At 36.6% G+C, this 23769-nt stretch overlaps 1 protein-coding gene across 2 annotated transcripts in view; it reads left to right on the forward strand.

The window, feature by feature from the left end:
- TMEM131 (transmembrane protein 131) overlaps nt 1–23769 on the forward strand; it is a 221740-nt gene that overhangs the window by 149444 nt on the left and 48527 nt on the right. For both annotated transcript variants that reach the window (XM_058534507.1, XM_058534508.1), the window contains exons 11-19: nt 627–688; nt 8467–8575; nt 12482–12590; nt 13428–13581; nt 13674–13844; nt 14901–15011; nt 15102–15236; nt 17775–17879; nt 20773–20859. In XM_058534507.1, the coding sequence (XP_058390490.1) occupies nt 627–688; nt 8467–8575; nt 12482–12590; nt 13428–13581; nt 13674–13844; nt 14901–15011; nt 15102–15236; nt 17775–17879; nt 20773–20859 (1043 nt within the window). The remainder of the gene's footprint in view (nt 1–626; nt 689–8466; nt 8576–12481; nt 12591–13427; nt 13582–13673; nt 13845–14900; nt 15012–15101; nt 15237–17774; nt 17880–20772; nt 20860–23769) is intronic.

A 23769-nucleotide genomic window follows, 5' to 3' on the forward strand; every position in this document is an offset into this window, starting at 1 on the left:
TTTCAATTATGCTAAATCTTTTTTTAAGTAGTAGAATAAAGGAAATAAAACTTTTTACTTCTGGGCTTTTGTTTAGATATGGATTATTCAATTTCATTATAATGACATCATGTTAAAAATTTGTCCCAGATGGTCAAAGAAAGAATTAAAATTCTAAAATTGAAAACAACCCAGTAGAGGATTTATTAAGGAAAAAGTAGGAGTACTTGTAATTTGGGATTTCTGTGGGCCATATGTAATTAAAATTTGGTTGTTTAGGATTGAAGACCCATTTTTGAAAATTAGATTTGGTCTTAATATGATAATTTCACATTGCACCTTATTAATTTGCTTCATTATGCTTTGCTGGAAACTAAAAGCTTAGTAATAACGTCTAATTTCACTAAAAAATTTTGTTTTTTGATCTAGTTGTTTAGGAGAGGGTAGTTCTTGTAATACACAATGTCTTTATTAGTAAGGTGATTCCTACCTATGAGTTGAGTCAGATCACATTCTTTTTATTAATGTGATTGTCATTCTTTTTCGCATTCTAGAAGAGATTCAGTCTGATATCTAATAAGGTAAAGATTCTAACTGGCTATAAAGCACACCTTTTTAAGAAATATTTCTTTTCCTCGATTTAACAGATCTACCAAAAGTTTTAAATCTTCATTTATTAAATTCAGGAACAAAAGATGTACCAATAACAGTAAGTTTTTACTTATTTTCTCCTAACTTATATATTCTTTGTTTTTAAGCTTATGATAAAGTTATAAATAATTAAACTCTTGCTCTAAAGGAATTCCATTTTGTGGTGACCTGGTGAAACTTTGATTCTAAGTGTGATGTGAGAAACCTGTTCTGCTGTTCCGCCTCTCACCAGCAGATTTTAAGGATGAGAAGGAAAGTAGGCATTCTTCTCCAAGCTAAGTTTGAACCAAGGTTTCTGTTTAGAGAGAATCATGTAAGAGGCCTGTGGATTCTGATAAATCCTAGGATCTGTGTGCCATGTACAGAAAAACAGGTTATAAGGACTGCATCAGATTTGTTTGTTAGACTTAAAGTATGGGTAAGTAAAAAGAGAGAGAAAAAAGATTCAGATAGTTGGGAAGAGAAATAACGATGGTAGGTAATGGCAGAATGCTGTTAATGTTTGTCGTAGATACCACTTCTAACTCACAGCTATTGTAGTTACCCTAGACAGCACCTAGACAAGTGACTTTTATGCCTTATAGTGAAATTGGGGAGCCATTACATGATTTTAGGCCAAAAAAAAAAAAAAGACAGGGATATCCAAATTTTGCTTTGACCCACAACCTCACCTCCTGGTGAGGTCCCCAAGATACATTCATAGGGAATAATGGAAAAGGAAAGCAGTACGTTTTTATTATAGCCTGTGCTGATATCAGAAACCTAAATTCAGGGAACTCTGATAAAATGAGGTAGATCAAACAGGCTTGAGCCTTAAGGGACCTTTGTCCATCTATGGCCAGACCCAGAGTTTACCACTAGCTGGTGGAGTAGACACCAAAGAGAGGAGAGTACACAAACCCTAAATGAGGAAGTGAGAGATGGTCATCCCAGGTTACCACATTTTAATGCTCAGTGACCTTCCTCACTAGTAGGACCATAGTCCAGGCAGTGTCTGGTATCTGATAGGATTTCTTCCTGCTGAGTAGACGAACTGGGGTGGGTTAGGGGGATGGCGTCTGGTAGAGAGCTTCCAGACGGTGGGGCTGAAACTACCCCACTTGGAGTTCCTGCCACTCTGGTATTAGGCAGGCTAAGAGAGAGACCTGTGATGCGGTTGCCTGAGTCGGCTGTGATTCAGACCATGCTCCTCAGGGGCGTCTTTAAGGGCCCAGGACCCTTCCACACATGACAAGGAACAGCTCCTTTGACTTAGCCATCCTAATACCATTGAAACAAAACACCAAAGCAACGGACAGCAGCGTTAAGTCTCTTGTTTTTGTTATTTTTCTTGTTAAATAGCAACCTTAGTGTATATATTTTTATATGCTTGCTTTCAAAAATATATTAATTTTTTGATTCAGTGACTTAATTCTTTTTTATTTAATTCAATTTTTTGACTGATTGTCATCAAAGTCTCTATGGAATGAAACTATCAGCATATCTTCCAGTAGTGACCTTTTACATAAGGAAATCTTACAGTGAATATTTGTGTTTTACAGTTTATTTCTATTTATAGAAATAATTATATTTTTCTTAAAAAATGTACAATGCTGATTGTTACTACTATATTGAGGGGTTAGTGATTGGTTTTGGCTTTTTAATCTGTATTGAAATTTTCACAAGTCTACAGAAAAATGAGCAAAATAAGAACAATATAAATGTCATAAAAATATGTGTGTGTATGTTAATATAAAGTTATAAACACCCTTTCTAGAGAAGGACTATTCTGCAATAACGTACTTGTTTCTTTGTTTGACGTTAAAATATCTGTTATTTTATGAATAAAGGTACTGGATAGTTGTTTTTTTTAATAGAATGAGTTGGGAAGTGTTCCCTCATCTTCTGTTTTTTGGGAAGAGTTTGTGAAGGATTGGTTTTAATTCTTCTTTAAATGTTTGGTAGAATTCACCAGTGAAGTCATCTGGGCCTGGGCTTCTCTTTGTGAGAAGTTTTAAAATTAGTAATTCAGTGTCTTTACTTGCTATCAGTCTATTCAGACTTTCTGTTTCTTCTTGAATCAGTTTCAGTAGCTTATGTCTTTTTAGGAATTTTTTCAGTTCAGCTAACTTTCTAATTTGCTGGCATACCGTTATTCATAGTATTCCCTTATGAAATTTTTTTTTTCCTGTGAGGTAGATAGTAACATCCCATCTTTCATTCTTGATTTTAGTAATTTGGGTCTTTTCTATATTTTAAAAAATGTTTTGGTCAGTCTAGCTAAAGATTTGTCAATTTTATTGACTCTTTCAAAGAACTAACTTTTGGTTTTGTTAATTTTCTCTATTCTTCTTCTCTTTTGACATTAAAATATCCTTTATTTTATGAATAAAGGTAGGCGATAATAGGAGATTCTCCTCCTTCCCCCACCACCAACATTCTCACATTTGCAGAATAAAAAGTTAGGAAATGTCTGTTAGACTTTCCTCCACAACCAGAAATACCCACACACATTTTAGATTTTACCAGTGAAATGCAAAGGCCCAAGAATCACTGCTCTATGTTAACATTTTAAAATCTTACTTTATACCCAGAATTGTGATTCTTTTTGTTCAAAATTTTCTAGGTTAGTATATCAGAGTTTCCTCTGTAGTAGAGTGTGATTCCTTCTGCTAGATTTGTCCAGGTTGCTTTGGCTATAGCCTACTTATCTTCTTTGAACTTCTTGACGCTGGATTCTTCTTTAGCCCAGTTGGCTACATGGAGCACATTTACTGTGTACGTGGTAATGTGTGCACGCCTCCTCTCTTCTCAGCCCTTTCCCTCTCATATGTTCAGGTCACTGCCCTTCGCAGAGGAAGCATCTGGAAGCACAGCTTCCCAGCAGTGTCTGGAGATTCCATGTTAGCTGTGACATTTGCCTGTAGGGCAGACACTGGCTGTTGGTGGATCCCCCTGCCTTTGCCTCAGTTTGAGATGTCACATCATTTTTATTTTGTGTGTTCTGCATGTTGTTTGTCTGTTACTGGTTTCAGGTCTGTGGGGTGCCATTGCACAGAGCCAGGCCAAGGTGGGAACTTTCGCAGTTGTTGGGCAGACTTCAGTCCTGCAGTCACTGCTCCAAATGTGAAGGTTTAGAGGTTTGATGGGAAAGTGCCTTTACTTAGCCCAAGTCATCTGGTCTCACTTTTTACATACCATGAATGGACCAAAACAAGTGTCTTTATCAATAGACATTTTCTAAAAACATGAAATTAGCAATTAATCCTAAGAATGCAAATGAAAAAAAAGTAGTATTCATTTATGACAGAGCATTAAATAGGCTCATCTTCCTTCTTTTCTCTTTTATTAAGGAATTTGAGGATACATTATAAGTGAACATTTTTGCTCTTAACTGTGGGTCAGGCACTATGCTAGGATCTTTACATGGATGACCTTATTTAATACAGCAATGCCGTAATATACACAGGGCCTGGTTTTCCAAATAGGGGAAAAGAGGCAGAGCTTTTTTTCTTTTTAAATGACTTATTCAACCATAAAAACTCAAAAGTTACGTGAAAATAAATTAGGTATATAATGACACTAATCAAGTCTTCATGAATATATCATTTTAACTCTATATTCAATATTTCTATTAAAAACCTATTGATCTAGGTGTATGTCTATATACCTACTTCTGTATCTACCTATATATGTATTTTTTCTAGCATCCAAAGGCTACACTCTACCAGTGTTTTGGTAGTTTTGTGTTATTTCCTCATTCATTCATCCCTTCATTCATCCCTTCAATAAATATTTGATGAGCCTCAACTATACGCCAGCTTCTGTGCTGAGTACTGAGAATACAGAGTGAATCAGACAACCACAGTTCCTGCCGCTATTGAGCTCCCTTTTCAGCTGAGAAATGGGCAGCAAACAAGAATACAATGAAATTGTGAATTGAACCAAGTTATGTGAAAGAAAGAGACAGAATGACGTGGAAGCTGGAGAGGGAGATGGTTGAGATAGGGTTGTCTCTGAGGAGCTGACATTCGAGGTAGTAACTGGAGAGTGAGAAGTAGGCGCCCGTAAGAAAAGCTGGCAGACAAGTGTTCCCGGCAGAGGGAACAGCAAGAGCGAAGGCCCGAGGCAGGAACAGCTTTGGGTGTCATGGGGAACACAGAGAGGTTGAGTGTAGAAAGTGAAAGCTGAAAAGTCGAGTGGGGCTTCCTGGGCTCTGAGAGGTGTTTAGATTTTATCATAAGCGCAATGGGAAATCCTAGAATTGTAAGCAAGAGGGTAACGTCATCTGATTTGTGTGTTGTGAAAGGTCACTGTGGCTACTTTGTGGAGCATGAACAGAAGCTTAGAAATCTGTTGGAGTGGTCCACCTGAGACATGATGGTAGCTCAGACTTCTCACCTTATCAGCCAGCGAGAAGCCCATCTGCCGTGGAAACTGAGTTTTAAAAGAGCTTCCTAAGGTTTTTCCTGTATTTTTCTGCATAATATGCCAGACTTAGAGACTGATGCATTTTTAGAAGGGTCCCTGCCTCCCTCTGTTTTTGACAAACATATAGAATTTTTAGGATGGGCTAGGCAGTGCTAGAAGCTGGAGGTTTTCTTAAAATTCCACTTTAGGGAATTCAGAGTCTTTTCCTCTTTGTAGATATAGGACTACTAAGGCGAGTAACTCCAAATATAAGTTGCTCACCTGTTAATGCACAAAATGACCAGCTTCAAGCCTTCCTGACATCGACTGTCTGTAATGCAACTTTGAGAATATGGTTTCCCTCAACATTTCCAAAACATTAATGCTATATAAATGATGGAATAAGTTTGCCTGAGATGTCTAAAGAGGAACATTTGCATGAAGTTTCCTTGCTAATTGAATAAGAATCACAGATACTTATTAATTTTACCAATGTCAACTTGATAGGAGCTTTAGTGAATTTGTGCACCTATTGTTAAAAACACAGTTGTTATATACTGAAAGCTTATTTTCCTTGTTTGCTTAAATGTTTTTGTAAATAGTTGCAGAAATGTCCTGGGCCCTTGAGTCTCGCTTGAGCGTTACTGAGCGTTAGCTGGGTATGAATGTCATGAGAAAAGGCTGGAACTATATTTAGAACATATGCAAGCTGCCTTTCCTGGGAATCTTGCCATATTTTTTCCACTTCTTGATTATCTTTAAGTATCAACAGTTAGTGACTGATACTAAACAGATTGTTAGTATAAATATGCTTATTACAAGTTAAAGATTACATTTTATTTTTCATTTAAAGCCACCAGAATGAGCCAACTATTTAAGTGTTTTGTTCTGTTTGTTTTGCTTTGTTTTTGTTTCCTTGGAAAAAAATGGATTTTAACTGATTTAGGGGTCTTTTTTAATGATAAGTGAACAATTCAGAACATTTGTATAAAACGTGAGTCAGTTGAATAGTTGTTTACTATTAGTGCAGCATGTTTTAAGAAAATAATACTGAATATAAAATTTTCCTCTGGTAAGGAAAATCTTAAAGTGGTGTGTTTCGGATAAGAAAAACATTTTTTTTCAACAACTGTTCTAAGCTCTTACTACTTACAGTGACTATATTTTAATAATTGCCACTGCTTAGCTGTTTCTGGCATGATCTGCAGGCTGATAACACTCAGAAAGCGTTGTGGTTGTTACTGATGAACTGGCGCTTACCATCTTTAAGCTTGCTTTACCATTTCCATTGCTGCTTTGTCATACTCAGTAGAGCAAGTGAAAGAATTGGGAACTATATTTGTGAAAGTTCTCTGCAAACTACAAGGCTTTATGTGATCATCTCTCTAACAAATCTTGACCTCGGGATAACTGGCTAATTTGAAAACACATGAAAATTAATAGAATCACTAAATTTTGTAGATAGATGGAGTCTTAGAAAATATCTAATCCAATTCCCTAGTGTTTTACAGGCGGGAAAATTAGGCCCAGACTAGATGGGCCACTTACTTAAGCTCACATTCTAGTTTAATAGTTAATATACTTTTGTTGCATAAACTGGTCACTATGGGGTTAGCACGTATACTACTGTACTGCTTTCCTTTCCTTTGGAAAAAATATTACTATAGTAGTATTGTATAATGAAACCAAATTAAACTTTCTCCAGTTTGTAGTTTATCTTACAGTTCAAACTGCTTTGTTTTAATGTTCAAAAGTAATACACACACGTACATACATACATACCTTCAAGGAATGAAGAGATTTGTACTTTAAATGATTGCTAATAACAGCAAGCTTATTCATAATAAATATATCAATATGAACAAATCAACTCAGCAGCCCCAGTTAGAGATTCGAAAGCAAATGAGAAGGAATTTTTAAAGAAGAAAAGGGAAGAAAGGGATAAAAAGAGTTAAAATGCTGAGAGAGCCTGAGGCCAAGAGCTAAGGCTGTTAAGATTTCCAGCACAGAAAACTGCAGAACCATCCTTAGGGCCATCATTCCACACCCAGGACAGCCTTGCTAAGAGCTGAGGACTAACCAGCAGTGGGAAGGGAGATGCTCTGCTGACTGGTAGTAAAAAGCAGTACCTGTGATCGTTATGTATACAGCCAGCTTTGTTCCTCATGGTCACAGACACAATGCAAAAGGGACAGTTTTCTTCACACTCTTCTCAGGTGCTTCTTGTGTTCAAGAGACTGCCTTTCATTCAGTTTAGGCAGATTCCACCTTTATAAATGAGCTGAAAGGGTGAGTGGAGAGCCAGAGGGAAGAACCTGGTAACTTGCAGGGATCTAATTGCACCCATGTTAGCTGGCGTGCCTGAGAAGTCTCACGGAACAGAACTGTTCTTTTCTTCAGGAAGCATCAGTCTTTGACAACAAGTTTGTAAAGCCCCTGAAAATTCAACAAAAATTCCAGAAGGGTTTTGAGACAAAGTAAGATTCTAATTGAATTCTAAAGGAAGATTTTTGACCAAGATTTGTGTACAATACCACAATTTCATTAATACATGTTTGGGCAATAGGATGCCAGGTGAAGGGCCCTGGACCAAGTCAGGACACCTGGTTTCCAGTACTGCCTCTTGATACCTAGCTATTGAGACATCACTCAATTTTGCACGTTCTCTTCATCTGTAAAACAGGCAAGGAGGTTGGGATCTTTAAAGTCCCTTCCTAAAATGTATTTATTTTTTAAGCTTGCTCCAAAAGTGCAAGCTTTTAGTGTCTTTTTGTTATTTTGGGTTTAGTTATTTGAATAGAAAGATCTTATTTTTTAAGTTTAAAGCATTCTGACCTCTTCCAAGTTACACGTCTCTGCAGTCCACCTCACTGCTCAGTCTCACAGCTAGGAGTGCAGCCCTGCCTCTTGACAGCAGCGTGCCTCGCTTGCACAGCCGCGCCTAGAGAGGTAGAGAAAATACTGTTAGAAATGGGATCTGCAAAGCTACCTTGGCAAAGGGGCACCAGCTCCCAAATTCATGTTCATTCTTCATCTTCATATACTCAAGATGTTACATTTAGTGTTGTGGATTTCTTTGAGAGGGACCTTATCATAAATCTTTATGTCTTCTTCTCTCATACTATCTGAATTAGGCATTTGTTTAGAAAATAAATACCTTTTTTTCCCTATGTTTTGTATTCATACCCAGTGTACTAGTTTGTCTTTAGATTTTTACACTCATTTATCTGTCAAACATTTTTCCTCTGGTCATGAGTTTATTTCATAAAGATATTCTAATGAAATTTATTTGAAGTTTTACCGGTTTGGTCTACTCCATTTAAAAGGAACACCTAAAGTTATACTTCTCAAATTTTGATTCTACTTTACTTTTCCCTTACACTTAGCAGTATAATGTAACTGAACCATTAGACTAAAATAATGCTATGTACATTTTTCTTTTTTCAGAGTGTTCGACCTACACCACAAAATGATGCTGTAACAGTACACTTTAAACCAATTACATTAAAAGCTTCCGAAAGTAAATATACCAAGGTTGCAAGTATTAGTTTTGACGGTAAGAATTCAGCTTTTTCTCTCTAATAGACTTTTGATAAACTAGAAGACATCTGTGTTGACATCTTTATATAGAAATCCAGACCATTTCACACTCAGATTTTATATTACTGTTTGTAACCTATCACAAACTCTTATTTGATTGTTTCATGAAAGAAAATATCATTTCATAAACCTAAATTAGTATTAGCAAATATACTAGGATGGGAATTACATTTTTGTAATCTGGGCTCTTTCACATATATACCTATTAAACGTTGCCTTAATTATGAAGTCCTTAATTTTTATAATTGAGCAATAGTATATTTGAATTTCAGAAGCATGTTTTAATTTGAAAACAGAAATAAATTATTTTCTATAACGTTTTCATATATTGGCTTTTATAAACAAGGCAGATAGTCTTACCTAAACTAAAATAATAACCTTTATGATAGAATTGTCAAATTAGATAACTACTATTTCAAACATTTATATTGTATATTTTGACATTTGAAATGTCAACCCAGACTTAACATATTTTAATAGCATGTTTTTACTGAGTTTTGCCCGCTTTAGTAGAACGTTTACTGAGTTTGCTATCACAAAATTTTTAAAATAGTGACTTAATGGCTGTATAACTATGTAAGGAATTAAATGTAATGAGAAGTGAAACTTCGAACAGGGCTTTTCTCTCCCCATGCGAATGAGGAGCCCTGAAGCTTACACTTGGGCTTTCTGATTGAATCACCTCTGCTCACAGTCCACGCTTTACAGCTCAACTCATCAGAAGAGAGTCGTCACTGAGCAACCTATTGAGTATAGCAGAATACCAGAACACTCCACACAGTGTTGGTGAGAGCATCTGTGCTCACTCCTCGCACACGGAGGGTTCTGAGAAGGATCTGGAGCCACTGCGCAGGCTAGGTGCCAGCCTCAGTGTCGTCCTGTGAGCTCAGAGAAAACTGCCGAAGAAATCAAGATTAAATATGTGGCATACTTTCATAATCCAGCTGTCAAGAAATAGTCAGTATTGTGGCCGGCCCCGTGGCATAGCGGTTAAGTACATACACTCTGCTGCTGGCGGCCCGGGTTCGGATCCTGGGCGCACACCGACACACTGCTCATCCGGCCATGCTGAGGCCGCGTCCCACATACAGCAACTAGAAGGATGTGCAACTATGACATACAACTATCTGCTGGGGCTTTAGGGAGAAAAAGGGGAAAAAAGGAGGAGGATCGGCAATAGATGTTAGCTCAGGGCCGGTCTTCCTCAGCAAAAAGAGGAGGATTGGCATGGATGTCAGCTCAGGGCTGATCTTCCTCACAAAAAAAAAAAAAAAGAAATAGTCAGTATTATAGAAAGTTTTGATGCCACAATTATTTCCAAATCTCTGATAAATTGTCTTCTATGTTGCTAAGATACTACAGTCGTGACCACCAGTATCACTATCAGCGTCAGCAGGTACATTCTCTTCACTGAGAAAGAGAGCAGCCAGTAGTAATTCTTGACCCCAAGAACAGTTAGGACCCATCCTTCTGATAAATCCGAGGAATTGGGGGAGTTCACACTGGGGACAGTCGTGCTATATAGTTCTCCCACACTCTTCTCCAGTTTCTGTATTGACAACCCAGTGAATGTTTCCGTTCTTGAGATAAATGAATGTCAGTAATGTTGGTGCTTCAGAGCTCATAGACTCTAAAATAAGTGTTTCTTAAAGAAATTATGTAAAATTAAATATAAAGACGAAGGGAAAGCATCTTTTAAAACAAGTGCTACGTTTCTTGAACATGGTTTTTATTATCATGGAAAAATCCCTCCACCTTCCACTTCCCACCTCCCCCCCCCACCCCAGATGCCAAAACAAAATACCACTGAGATTGTTGTGAAAATCAATCAGGAAATGTGTGTTTTACTTAACTTTTATTATTTTCAGAATGTACCAAATATATTAACTCTGGTGTTCACTTTCCAAGCAAAAATCTTTCTCATCAAGTCACAATTCTTTATGATTTTTCACTGAATTTTCTTGAGGTTTTTGACCACTTCATTTGCTAAAATAGAACTTGATAAGTTACTAGTAAATGCCTAAATTCTGGCCCTTGTGATCAGCCTTACATCAGAATAAACAGCCAAAAATTAAAAGCATCCGGAAATGGCTATATAGTAGTCCCTCCTTATCCACAGTTTCAGTTACCCATGGTCACCCTTGGTCTGAAAATATTAAATGGAAAATTCCGGAAATAAACAATTCATAAGTTTTAAATTGTGCACTGTTCTGAGTAGCCTGATGAAATCTTGCACCATCCTGCCCAAGATGTGACTCATCCCTTTGTCCAGCGTGTGCACGCCGTATACACTAACCTACCCATTAGTCACTAGTAGCCGTCTGGGTTATCAGATCGACTGTCAAGGTATGGCAGTGCTTGTGTTCAAGTCACCCTTATTTAACTTAATAATGGCCCCAAAGCATAACGGTAGTGATGCTGGCAATTCAGATGTGCCAAAGAGAAGTTGTTTAATCTCTTACTGTGCCTAATTTATAAATTAAACTTTATCATAGGTATGTATATATAGAAAAATATATATATAGGGTTCAGTACTATCCCTGATTTCAGCCATCCACTGGGGGTCTTGGAACATATCCCCCGTGGATAAGGGGGACCACTGTACAGCAAGCAGAAAGAAATGAGGCTTAGCGGGAATTTTAAAAATCTGAGGGGCCGGCCTCGTGGCATAGCAGTTAAGTGCGCGCGCTCCGCTGCTGGTGGCCTGGGTTCAGATCCGGGTGCGCACTGACACACCGCTTGTCAGACCATTCTGCGGCAGTGTCCTATATAAAGCGGAGGAAGATGGGCAGTCTTCCTCAGCTAAAAGAGGAGGATTGGCATGGATGTTAGCTCAGGGCTGATCTTACTCAAAAAAAAAAAAAAAATCTGAAGTCACCGTCTGAACACAGCCACGTACTAGATGTCATACCATTTTTTTGTTCTTTTTCGTGCTAAAGTTGGATAACGTATTTGCAGAACTCACATATAAATTCTTCTCATAAGTGGAAGTATTCCTGAAGTACTTTAAAGGGGATAAAGATAAACAGCTTCTTTATTTGCTTTGAAAGGAACATCTAATGGGTACCTAGATTGGATCCAACTGAATCTATTTCTGTAATTCCAGAGGGAATTATTCAGAACTGCTACAAAATTTGAAGGTTTACTTCATCTGTGAGGAGAATGTGGTGGCAGAGAGGGTGTGTCTCCTCTTACACTGTGAGTCAGGGCAGGCTGATACAAGAAGTCCGAGCTCAGCTCTTGCCGTTGCTTGCAGCATGCTGCTTTATCAGTATTTATAGCAAGACTCTGGCCATACAAGGAATGTTATTTCTTAATACAGCTGTAAACCAGCAGTCTTAAATGGGGGGCAATTTTGTCTCCCAGGGGACATTTGGCAACCTCTACAGACATTTTTGGTTGTCACAGCTGGGGGTTGCTACTCATATCTTAGCAAGTAGAGGCCTGGGGTGCCGCTTAATATCCTACAATGTACCGGACAGCACCCCACCCCTAGCAAAGAATTAATCTGGCCTAAGATGTTACTAATGCCAAGGTTCAGAAACCCTGCTGTAAGTAAAGCCAAAGCTTATGGCTATAGAGAAGTAGCTCACGTACAGCATTTTTCCTCCCGAATTGTGTTCACTTGCTAATTCCTTATCTGTTTATCCCATTACCTAGGAAAATTAAAATGTTTCTCTTTTTTTGTATGAAAACTGTGATATTTGATTTAAAATGTTGTAAAAGTATTCTGTGCTAATTTGAAAGCTCAGCTTTCTTTTTAAGATTTTGTCAGTTCACATAAAGTCACTCTCATACTCCTCTGTGTAAACTCTTTAGTGGCAAAAGGTGACAGAGATTGTTTTTTTATGCTTCCTTTCAGCCTCAAAAGCCAAAAAACCATCTCAGTTTTCTGGGAAAATAACTGTTAAAGCAAAGGAAAAAAGTTATTCTAAACTAGAAATACCATATCAAGCAGAAGTTTTAGATGGGTGAGTTTCTCTTTAGAATAAACTTTATAACTTTTTACTAATCAGTAAATTCTGTTTACTAATTGACCTTAGCAAAAGTAATAGCCAACTTCACATAAACTCCATGGAATTATTCTTGAAAAGAACAACTTCAACTACGAAGGAGAAAAATCTCCTGTATTTTGTTTATTTTTTAGTTTTTAGAAGAAAAAGGTAAATGAGATGATATGATTTGGGCTTAAATGAAGTCTTAATGATTTTACTAATACAATAGAAAAATGAATCTTTGATTTTTAAATGATATTTAAATCATTTGAGCCATTTCCTTTCTGTAATTTCTTTTGTAACATGCAGGTGGTTGTGGCTTGCTGTTAAAGTATATTTTCACTTGAAACAAAATCATTTATATCCCTTTATAAACTCTTAAACATTATTCTAGAATTGCAACTTTTTATAAATGGGAAATAACGTATGTAGTTCATTTTCTACTTACACTTTAACCAATAATAGTTTATTATCCAGCCTAGTAGGGACTCATTTTAACAAAGCTTGTTATGATGAACATGATTTTTTTTTTCAGTAGCTTAGAACTTTTTCTCTTAATACGGTCTTGATTTTAATTGTTTGATTACGTATAATTCAGTAGAGAATAGTTCTTTATATTTCAATATTTTGCAAGCTAAATTTTGTTTTAAATCATGTGGTCAAACACTAAAATATCTATAGTTCTAATTCTCTAGTGACAGTCCTTAATGCTAAACGTAAATTATCACTCACAAGAAAAGAACTTGGATTTTAAATTAACATATGAAAATAAAAATGATTTATTTTGTTTGTGTTTTTGTTTTTTTCAAATAGTTATTTGGGATTTGATCACGCTGCAACATTATTTCACATCCGAGATAGTCCTGCAGATGCTGTGGAAAGGCCAATTTACCTTACTAACACTTTCAGTTTTGCAATCCTCATTCATGATGTGTTGCTACCAGAAGAAGCCAAAACAATGTTTAAAGTATGTCTGGGAACCCTCATACTTTTAGTTTTACTACTCTACCAAATAGATGATGCTGACACATTTTTTTTTTCTCTCCCATCATTTCCTAGGTTCACAACTTCAGCAAACCAGTCTTAATTCTTCCAAATGAATCAGAATACATTTTTACTCTGTTTTTTATGCCATCCACATCATCCTTGCACATAGATAACAATATTTTACTTATTACCAATGCTTCTAAATTTCATTTACCTGTGCGGGTATATACTGGCTTTTTAGATGTAAGTATGTTATCTACCTTTAAAATTTATAACTCTCCACCCATCTTTTGTGTTTTCAGGTATTATTAGGCAATCATGTTGCACGCTTAAATTTTGCCATTTACTTTGCTCTGCAAGTTGGTCTAATTCCCACCTAGTCAGTAGTTTCAAGATAACTGGTTTTCACCCCTCCCAGCAACCGTCTCTCCTCCTGATACAGACGAGTCCTCTAGTTAATAGTCTCCACCTCAGTCTTTTCCACATTCTGCTCTCTCTTGGTTTGCTTTTAAATTGTTATATTCATGGGGAAGCTAAAAAGGAACTAACTGGAAGAAAAATAATCAGCAGAAAGAAAATAAGGCAGCGAGGGTGAAGAGGGAACTGTGTAGGGAAAAGAGGACCAAAGTCAGGAAATAACAGGATGAAGAAAAGAACCAGATAGTGAAGAAGAAAGTAAGGTGGGAAAGCCGCACAGTTGGAATAGTAATCTAAATATGGCACAGAAGGAAAGAATAAAGGTCTTTCTAGTACAGAAAATAAGCCAGAAAAAAAAATCCAAACAAAACTGTCCCTAGAGTAGTCAATGAAAGAAGTTTAGATAAGAAATAAAACTGATAGGAAAGATAAGAAAATTAGAACATGTAGAAATGTAGTTCTCCACAAAGCCAATATCAGTAAGAATTTTGGAGCTGGAGGGATCTTCAGGATTATCCTGCTCCTCCTTTTGCCTAAATGATTACTTATTTGTAGCTGCTTCCGTGAATGCATGACGTTGACTGAGACCCAGGACTTTTTGCCTTATCCTCTAGGGCTCCACTCAACCCCTCCTGGTGCCTTAGTTTCCTGTTGCTTTCATGTGCCTTCAGAGGAGAGGCCATGAGTGGTTTCATTTCTGATTATTCAGAATATTTTCATTGTACAGGGTTCTCAATTATATTTTATATGTGTAAGTGTAAGTGTATATTTACATAAAATACAGGAACCTTGGTATATCTTAATTTAGTTACTGTATCTTGATAACATCCTTTTACATAAGTATAATTTTATGTTTAATCTAGTTCTTTTATATCTTTCCAGTACTTTGTATTACCCCCAAAAATAGAGGAACGTTTCATAGATTTTGGCATACTGAGTGCTACAGAAGCAAGTAATATTTTATTTGCAATTATAAACAGCAATCCAATTGAGGTAAAAAAAATCTGTTTTTATTCTAAATCACATCTAAGGATTTTATTCTAGTGCTTCAGTAATCACTTTCATATCTTTCTCTTTTCTAAGTTGGCTATAAAAAGTTGGCATATCATAGGAGACGGTTTATCAATAGAACTCGTAGCTACTGAAAGAGGCAATAGAACTACAATAATTTCAAGCCTTCCAGAGTTAGAAAAATCCTCTTTATCAGACCAATCATCAGTAAGTAAACTTTCTTATTGTTTCCTTAAACTTAGATGTGTGTCTAAACCCCAAAAAAAGACTGTTCCTATGTCGCATACCTCAACTAATATTTTTATGAGATTCGTAATAGCATTGGTTATTTGATATTGAAAGAAGCTTATAGGTAATTTACTTCAACCACCTCCTTTTATAATAAAGGCACTTGAAAGGCAAAGGAGTTAAGTTCTACCTTGTCATAAAATGTTCTATAACAAACAATTTAAATTATGTTTTTGTAACACAAGTGTTATTACGGGAGAAATTTCCATAGTTCAGTACTAAACTAACCCTGTGTTCACTGAATTTACTGGGCAAAAGAGATAGCCCTGCCAATTGGTGGAAGAAGTTTTCAATTATACAGTAATATTTCTGGCCCACGTTCTATACTGATTAGAAGAGAGTATCAATGTGGTAAACGTTGTTTGAGCCCTGCGCACGTACTTTCACTCTGTCGTATTAGTACATACAGTGGTCATAAAAGAGCACGAAACAAGAGAAAATAATGTATCAGTCTAAGCCCTCACCACTACTGAAAAGGGAACTTGAAGTTTACTCAGAATTAGTGGAATCACATCGTGTGGGGAGGAGCATGATGTATCTCATCTGTGGGTTAGGACAGAACTTCTGCAGCAGTTTTACAAAAGGAAAAGCAAGTGTCTTCAGACACACAGATTGTTGACAGATACGCTTCCATGGAGTGCCATAGGTTGTAAAAGTTGATTTAAACATTTTGTACTGGAAGGATCCTCCAAAATGGTTTTTTTTGGAGGGCAATTTGGCAGTATACACCAATCCTGGGAATTCTTTCCATGGAAGTAATTTAAAGGGCCAACAGCTGTGAGAATGAAGATGTTTGTAATAGGCATTATTAATAATTCCAAATAACTGGAAACAGCCAAATGCACAAAGTAAATCATGATTTTATGATTGAATATTGAAGCAAATAAAAAATTATAAGTATGATTGTGTGTAGAAACTTGGAAAAGGATTTATGAAAAAGTGGGAAACAGTACTAAATAATGTATATTCTAATTGCAACTATCTAGCGTTCAAGCTACGTAATCAGATGTTTGTGAATAGTGGTAGATTTATGGGTGGTTACACTTTAATAATTTATAATGTTTAAAATTTGATTCAGAAATAAAAACTCATTTTAAAACAAAAAAGGAAATGCCCATGAGAAGTAATATTTGTCACTCCAGCTGAGATTTTATTTTTAATGCAAATACAATGCTGAAAAAGGATAGTAATTAGACCAGCCATTAATGTGTTCCTTTTCAACAATGAAGTTAAAGTCGTATATATGTCTAATTCCAGATGGTTGAATTATACTGTTTGCTAATAAGACATTATAAATTAATAATTTTAGAAATCTGGATCATTTCCTAGCAGTAAATAGCATGTGTTAACACACACTATTTAAATTTGAGAGATCCATTTAACAACATAAAGCCTGTTTGACAATTTAGATTTTAGAATTAGCTTTTAAATGAAGCTATAAATATTAAAACAAGGGACAGAAAGGTGAGATCATTGTTGTGAACGCTTACTTAAAATAAGACGTTGTAGTGAGTTGCCAACTTCAAAATAGCAAAATGATTTTTTTGAGTATGTAATGCCTAATAACCTTTCAACTGTTTTCCAAAAAGCCGAACGTATGAACTAAATTAGCATCCTGTTCCTTATGAAACACACATTGCCAACAACTCTCTGTGCTCTTTAGACTCAGGTTCTGATTTGGGTAGTTAGAGTCATGATGAGAACGCTAGAATTGCGCAAAACCAAGACAGAAATGCTTTGAAAAGGGGGAAAGTGAATATGTTTGGTGTGCAAACATTTATTTTGCGGTAAATGTGAGTTCTAGATAAAGTATAACTACTAATAACTAAAGTACAGCTTCACAAAATGAATTTCATGTTTTTTGGATATTTCATGATTGAAGAGAGTAAATGCCAGAAACATCAGCAGATAACTTGAGAAAACAAATAAGATCCCCATTCTTCTTTCAAATTTTTATTGCTCAACTCTTCCTTCTTTCTATGATTTTTGATGTTTTCACATGACCCGATCTCTATTACTCTGAAGATATGATTATTAACATGACAGAGTTAAATTCAGAACTTGAAGCAGAACCAACTCTGTGTGTACGTGTGCCCTGATGTGGCTGAGGGGTTAGTGGAAGGCTGTGTCCCTCTGCTCCAGCCCTCACCCCGCTTTGGCTGTGCAGGTACATGGGTCGTGCCTGAGGACCATCCCCTTCCCTACCTTGGCAGCTGGAAACTTGACTCTTCCTCAGGGAGCCAGTTCTCTCGGTGGCCCATGGAATGAATGTAACAGATAAACATCCAGGGATGGGCATTATTTGAGATATTTGTACATGACGATATGGTACTTCAGTGTCATACTGGTATATGTTAGGATTTGCAAGTCAGTTTATCACTATAGCCTTCTTTTTCATTTTAATAAGAAACTTCAACTAGCAAGGCTCATGAATGATGTCATTTCTATTACATACAGGTAATATTAGCTTCAGGCTATTTTGCAGTGTTCAGAGTCAAACTTACTGCAAAACAGTTGGAAGGGATTCATGATGGAGCCATACAGATCACAACAGACTATGAGGTAAAGACTTGGTGGGGATTCATGTCAATGGGCTTCTTCTGAATAATTCAGTCCTTTTTTTTTGTAGAAGCAGAGAACTAAGTTTACTCATACAGTTCCAGGTTACCAATTTTGTGCCTTAAAAACTGAGCTTTTGAGAATAGTTTACAGAATATTGGTGTTCATTAGCTCATAGTTTTCTGATAAAACCCAACCTCTTAACTGAAAACAACTTGAGAAAAATGCCTTTGGCACATTTAGAATTGCTCTGTTAGAATCCTGCTTACAGATGGTTACAATAGCGTTGCTCAGACTCTGATTAAAATTCCTGAATTAGATATCTCTGATTCTTTCTGCAATCATAAATATCCTCCTGTGTAACATTTCCGAAAAGGAAGATAGAATCAGGAAATAACATCTTACTTTGAGTTCTCACAGTTGTATTTACATGGGTCCTTCTAAATCAAGGGACAAAATGAAGATCATTGAGCTGTGTGTTTGTGTGTGTGTGTGTGTGTGTGTGTGTGGTAAAAACATGTAACATGAGATCTGCAACCTCTTCACAAATTGTTAAGTGTACAGTACAGTATTGCTGACTCTAGGCACAATGTTGTGCAATAGATCTCTAGAACTTATTCATCTCGGGTATCTGAAACTTCAGCGTATCTGAAACTTCATACCTGTTAAATAACGGCTCCCCATTTACCCCTTCTCCCAGCCCCTGGCAACCACTATTTTAGATTCATCATATAAGTGGAATCGTGGAGTATTTGTCCTTCTGTGACTGGCTTATTTCACTTAGCATAATGTCCTCAAGGTTCATCCATGTTGTCACATATGGCAGGATATCCTTCATTTTTAAGGCTAATATGCCATTGTGTGTATATAACACATTTTCTGTATCCATTCATCCATTGATGGACATTTAGGTTGTTCTCTTATCTTGACTGTTGTGAATAATAATACTGCAGTGTATATGGGAGTGCAAATATCTCTTTGAGTTCCTTATTTCAGGAAGTTTTAAAGAAATATTTTGCCTAGAGTTTATGGGTGTTATCTGTAGAAGGGTTGATCCAAATGTTGCCATTATCAGAACATTCTATTTCATAGAATATGAACATTTTGTTTCATATTTTATTTATTGTTTCCACACTATGTTATAAGTGAAATAAACCAAAAAGCTATATTTTCTTTTACTATCTTTATCTAGTTATGAAATAAAAATAAAAGGATTGGGCAGGTTTCACTCTGGTTTTTGCCAGATAACTTAAATAAGATGAGAACTATCTGTTCCTTGACAGTTTGGTAAACTCATATGTAGAAGTGGCCCCAGGAACTGCTAAATTTCAACTAGAAGTTGTTGAAAATAAAGATGTAATTTTTTCCCATCTAAGTTACCAGTTTGAATTTTATTCATAGATGTCCTTTGGAGTTAAGAAACACTGCTAGAGAATATACATAGGAGAGGAATTTCTGTATCATAGTCTATACATATATTCATTGTTTTTTGTAATTTTTATTTTTTGTTTATTTTAAAACTTTTGTTTCTTTTACTTTGATTTGGGGGTCTATATTCATCTTTACTAATTTTCCAAATTTGTACCCTATTAGAAGTGTATGAGGGCTCTTTTTACACCATATTCTGATCAATACTTAGTATTGATCAATTTTTTAATTATTACCAATGTAGTCTGGTTAGTTTGAAGAAGCATTCTTTAAGCCTCATGTAACAATAGATAGCGTTTGAAGGGTGGTGGAAATTATATGGGGTGGACATAGGAGGAAGCATTCTGCTGAAAGATGTTTCTACTGGGTTTTGTCACAAGGTTAGGTTCATGCAAATCTGCAGAAGGAAGCAGGGTAGGTGGAGCTAAGTGCTGGCCCACTGGGGTAGTGAGGGCAGTAAGTGCACTCTAAATGAGTGAACTCTACATGTTTATCAGTCGTTGGTGCGTGTCTGCACAGGTACTGTCAGGAGTCCTTTGTAAACACTTCTGAAGGAATCATATTTTCTGTTATATTCTGAGGCTGATCATTGAGCTTTCTAAAGACTCTGTGGGGTTTGACGTGTTGCATTCAATGAGATTTTGAATGGATATATTTCTGCCAAATGTAAATAATTTAATATTTAAAAGCTCTTTAGGACGTTGAGCACTGCTAAATTCAACAAGTTGCTACCCTTGTTCTCCTACCTGTTTTCAGCACATACAACCCCCATGTGAAAGAAAACTAATTCAGAATAAAGAGAATTGGTAGTTTAATAATAAATGATTTTTTGGGAGTATATCAAATTAATTATATCCAAAAGTGAGGGATTCATGTTTATCACTCATGGTAGAAATAAGTACATTTTGTGGCTAAGACAAGTTTTTGTTAGTATGGATGAAAATAAGAATTAGGGAAAAATATCTTAGAGAAGTATCTTTGTGAGTTACAAATAGAGTGTGAGTAGAAATTCAAAATTTAGAATGTTCAACTCATTTTTTAAAATTAGATTGATGTTAATTTATTGCTATATACAAAAATAGAGAGCTATATAATTCTAGAAAATGCTCAATTTTTCATACATTGTTTTAAGAGTACTGTTTAACTTTCCCTTTCAAATTAATAATCTGCACAATATCCTGTATTATGGAAAATCTATTCTTCATTCCTTCCCTATTGCTTGATCTTGTTTACCGTGTTTTCAATGAATTAATGAGAAATGCATGGAAATTTATTGTATTTCAGTGCATTTTATGGAATACAGATTAAACAATATCCATGGATGATTTTAGTATTGCTTGTGAGTTGGTTATTGCTAATATAAGTCCCAAGATGAATTTTTTTAATCCCCAAAAATAATGCATTAACTGTCAAGATCAATCTCAGATTTAAACACTTATTTCTTATGGTCTGCTTCTCTGCTCCACAGATCCTAACGATTCCTGTGAAGGCTGTGATCGCAGTGGGCTCGCTGACTTGCTTCCCAAAGCATATGCTTCTCCCGCCTTCCTTTCCAGTAAGACAGTTAATTTTCAGACTTTTTCCTGCTACTTGTTTTTTTTGTGTTTACCTCTGTGTTCCTAGAACTCAACAGTAAAGTCAGTTAGTCTTTGTTAATCATTTATCGTAAGCTAGAACATTGTAGCAGGTTCTTTAGGAGCTAGCAAGAGGAATAAGAAGTAGTCCCTTCTCTCAAAAAGTTTTATATCTAGAAGGGGAAATGGGCCCATGATTCACAGATGTAAAGCAGGATGGAGAAATCGCCCTAAGAGGTGTAAAAATCCAGTGCTGTGAGGCAAATAAATTCTCATCTAATTGATGGAGGTGTCATGTGAGCTGGCCTAGAATGTCTTCTGGCAGGGATAGATAAGCAGTGCAGAACTTGCATTCAGGGTCCGGAAACAACCCAAATAAGGCCACGGGGGCAGTAAAGTCTGAGATGGCTCTAGGCAGTAGTGAATTGCCCCATTTGGCAAGAATGGACGGAAGTTTCAAGAGAGCAGGTGGAAATAACATGAAAATAATTAAATGCACTTAAGTCCAAGAAAATCTAAAGTTTTTGAGCAGAGGCTTGACATTGTCAGAGCTGAGCTTTAAAGATCGGCTCTCTGGCAGAAGTAAATATAGAACACATATGGAAGTAGCAATAGAGTGAGTGCCTGGAGGCCAACCTGGAGACTCTGGCCAGAGTCCACATGAAAAGTGTCAAGGAGGGGTTGAGCTTAGAGCGTTGGCAGAGGCAATAAATCCCTTTCATACCTCCAAGCCTTTGCTGTCAGTCTGCCTGGAATGCCTTTCCTCCTCTCCTACCTTCAGAGAACTCCTACACGTCTTTCAAGATTAAATTCCCTTGTCATCTCCTCTCTGAAGATTTCTTGACTCTAGATGGTACTGATTGTTTCATGTGTAATCTTGGAACAATTCGAAATTACCTCTCTTGCAGCAAGCTTCACATTGTGCCGTAAAGAATGTCTTATGTGTTGGTCTCCCCGACAACTTTGAGATCCTCTAGGAAAGGGATGAGGGATCTTTTCTCCTCAGTAGCAGGCACGTAGTAGATGATGGATGGATGGAGGAGCAAAATGATAGAGAAGAGAACATAGACAAGAGACATTTCAGATAAATCATTTGAACTGTTCTTGGATATCTTGAGGAGTTACTAATTGAAGCAGGTATTGATAGGCGGGTAGATAGAGGAGTCAAAAATAGGACTTAGAGTATGAACCTGGAGAACCAGGAGAAAAGAAATGGGGAAACCAGGAGATGGTGCTGCCTTTTGCAGGAAAATGATGTGGTCAGTTCAGGGCATGTTGGAGCCAATGCAGAAGTGTCTCTCATCCTGTGGTAGGAGATGTGGTGGGTTGAGAGAAGCAATACATTGCAAAATTGTAATGCTGTATACAATAAAACTTAAATTCAAAATTTAGCTCCTTAAAAGTATGAATTTTGAATTAATAGATTCAGCACATTTAACTTTGGGTCTTAATTAAGTCTTTGACTTCTTGTCATTCCACTTTGCACTGACTATACAGAACTCTTGACTTCATTATTTATCCAAAGGGACCTTGTTCCTTCCTTTAGTTGCCTTTTCAATTAGTGATCTCCTTAATTACTGCATAAATCGTGGAAGGGAATAATTCAGTAGATGACAGTGAAAGGCCTGTGGATGGAGTAAATGAGAAAGCATCTGTATTAAAACAAGGTGTTGGTTTTGAACTACTTCAGATTAAGCTTTCAAGTATCTTCAGATGGCTTACACGACCAGATATTTGCTTGGAATTACAAATTAACTTGATATTACTGTCTTAGTTGGGCTGCTATAACAAATCACTGTAGATTGGGTGGCTTAAACAGCAAACATTTATTTCTCATAGTTCTGGAGGCTGAGAAGTCCAAGATCAAGGCACTGGCAGATCTGGTGTGTGGTGAGGGTACTTGTCCTGGTTTTGCAGACAACTGTCTTCTCATTGTGTCCTCACATAGCCAAAAGAGCAGAGGGAGGGTGAGCTCTTGTGTCTCTTCTTTTAAGGGCACTAATCCCATTCATAAGGGCTCTACCCTCATGACGTGATCACCTCCCAAAGGCCCCACCTCCAAATACCATCACATTGAGGGTTAGAATTTCAACATATAAATTTAGGGGGACACAAACATTCAGTCCATAACAATTACCAACTTCTGTAAAATCTCTTATCACGTGGAGATTACTAGAGCTAAGTGAGAGAAATAATACTTCAGAATAAACATTTCAAATAACTCATAGTTTAATTCTTAATATTTGATTACCATTGTAAAATGAACTTTTATATCTCTTACCTCGTTTGATCCCCACCACACCCCTGAGAGACAGGACGTGGCCACGCGGACACGAGAGAAGTGGTTATTACAGGTACATGAAGACCAGGTAGCCGCCAGGAAGACACAGCTGGTTAAAGCCCTATGCCAAGTCCCGGCTTTCTTCTAAGGAAAATAAATCTGATTTTTTTTTTGGTCTTTTTTGACTTTGGATTTTAGAATTCAGTTATTTCATCCTGAATTTGGCTACTTTTAGGGCAACTTGGCCTTTGTATAAACAAACATTGCTTAATAAACTAACAGTGACCGTTTCCTTTATTCAGAGCTATCTCTGTTTGTACCTTTGTTAGCATCCTCAATATTTTAACATGAAATGTGAACATTTTTACTTTAGTTCATTTCCACAAGATTGCAGAGGTTTGTTCTGCTGATTTTTCTATACCAGGCCATAAAAACAACGTGTGTGTGTGTATTTATTTATATATTTGGTGGGGCTCTGATTACACATTGAGATTATTAACTGATGAAAATCTTTGGGGCTTTGGTCTCCTAGAAATATGTCTGTCAGCTCTAAAGTGAGTGTTCTTAAGAAAATCCAGCCACATACAAATGAGTTTGTTTCTTTTCTTCC

This window comes from Diceros bicornis, chromosome 40, assembly GCF_020826845.1.
Source record: "Diceros bicornis minor isolate mBicDic1 chromosome 40, mDicBic1.mat.cur, whole genome shotgun sequence".
NCBI lineage: Eukaryota > Metazoa > Chordata > Mammalia > Perissodactyla > Rhinocerotidae > Diceros > Diceros bicornis.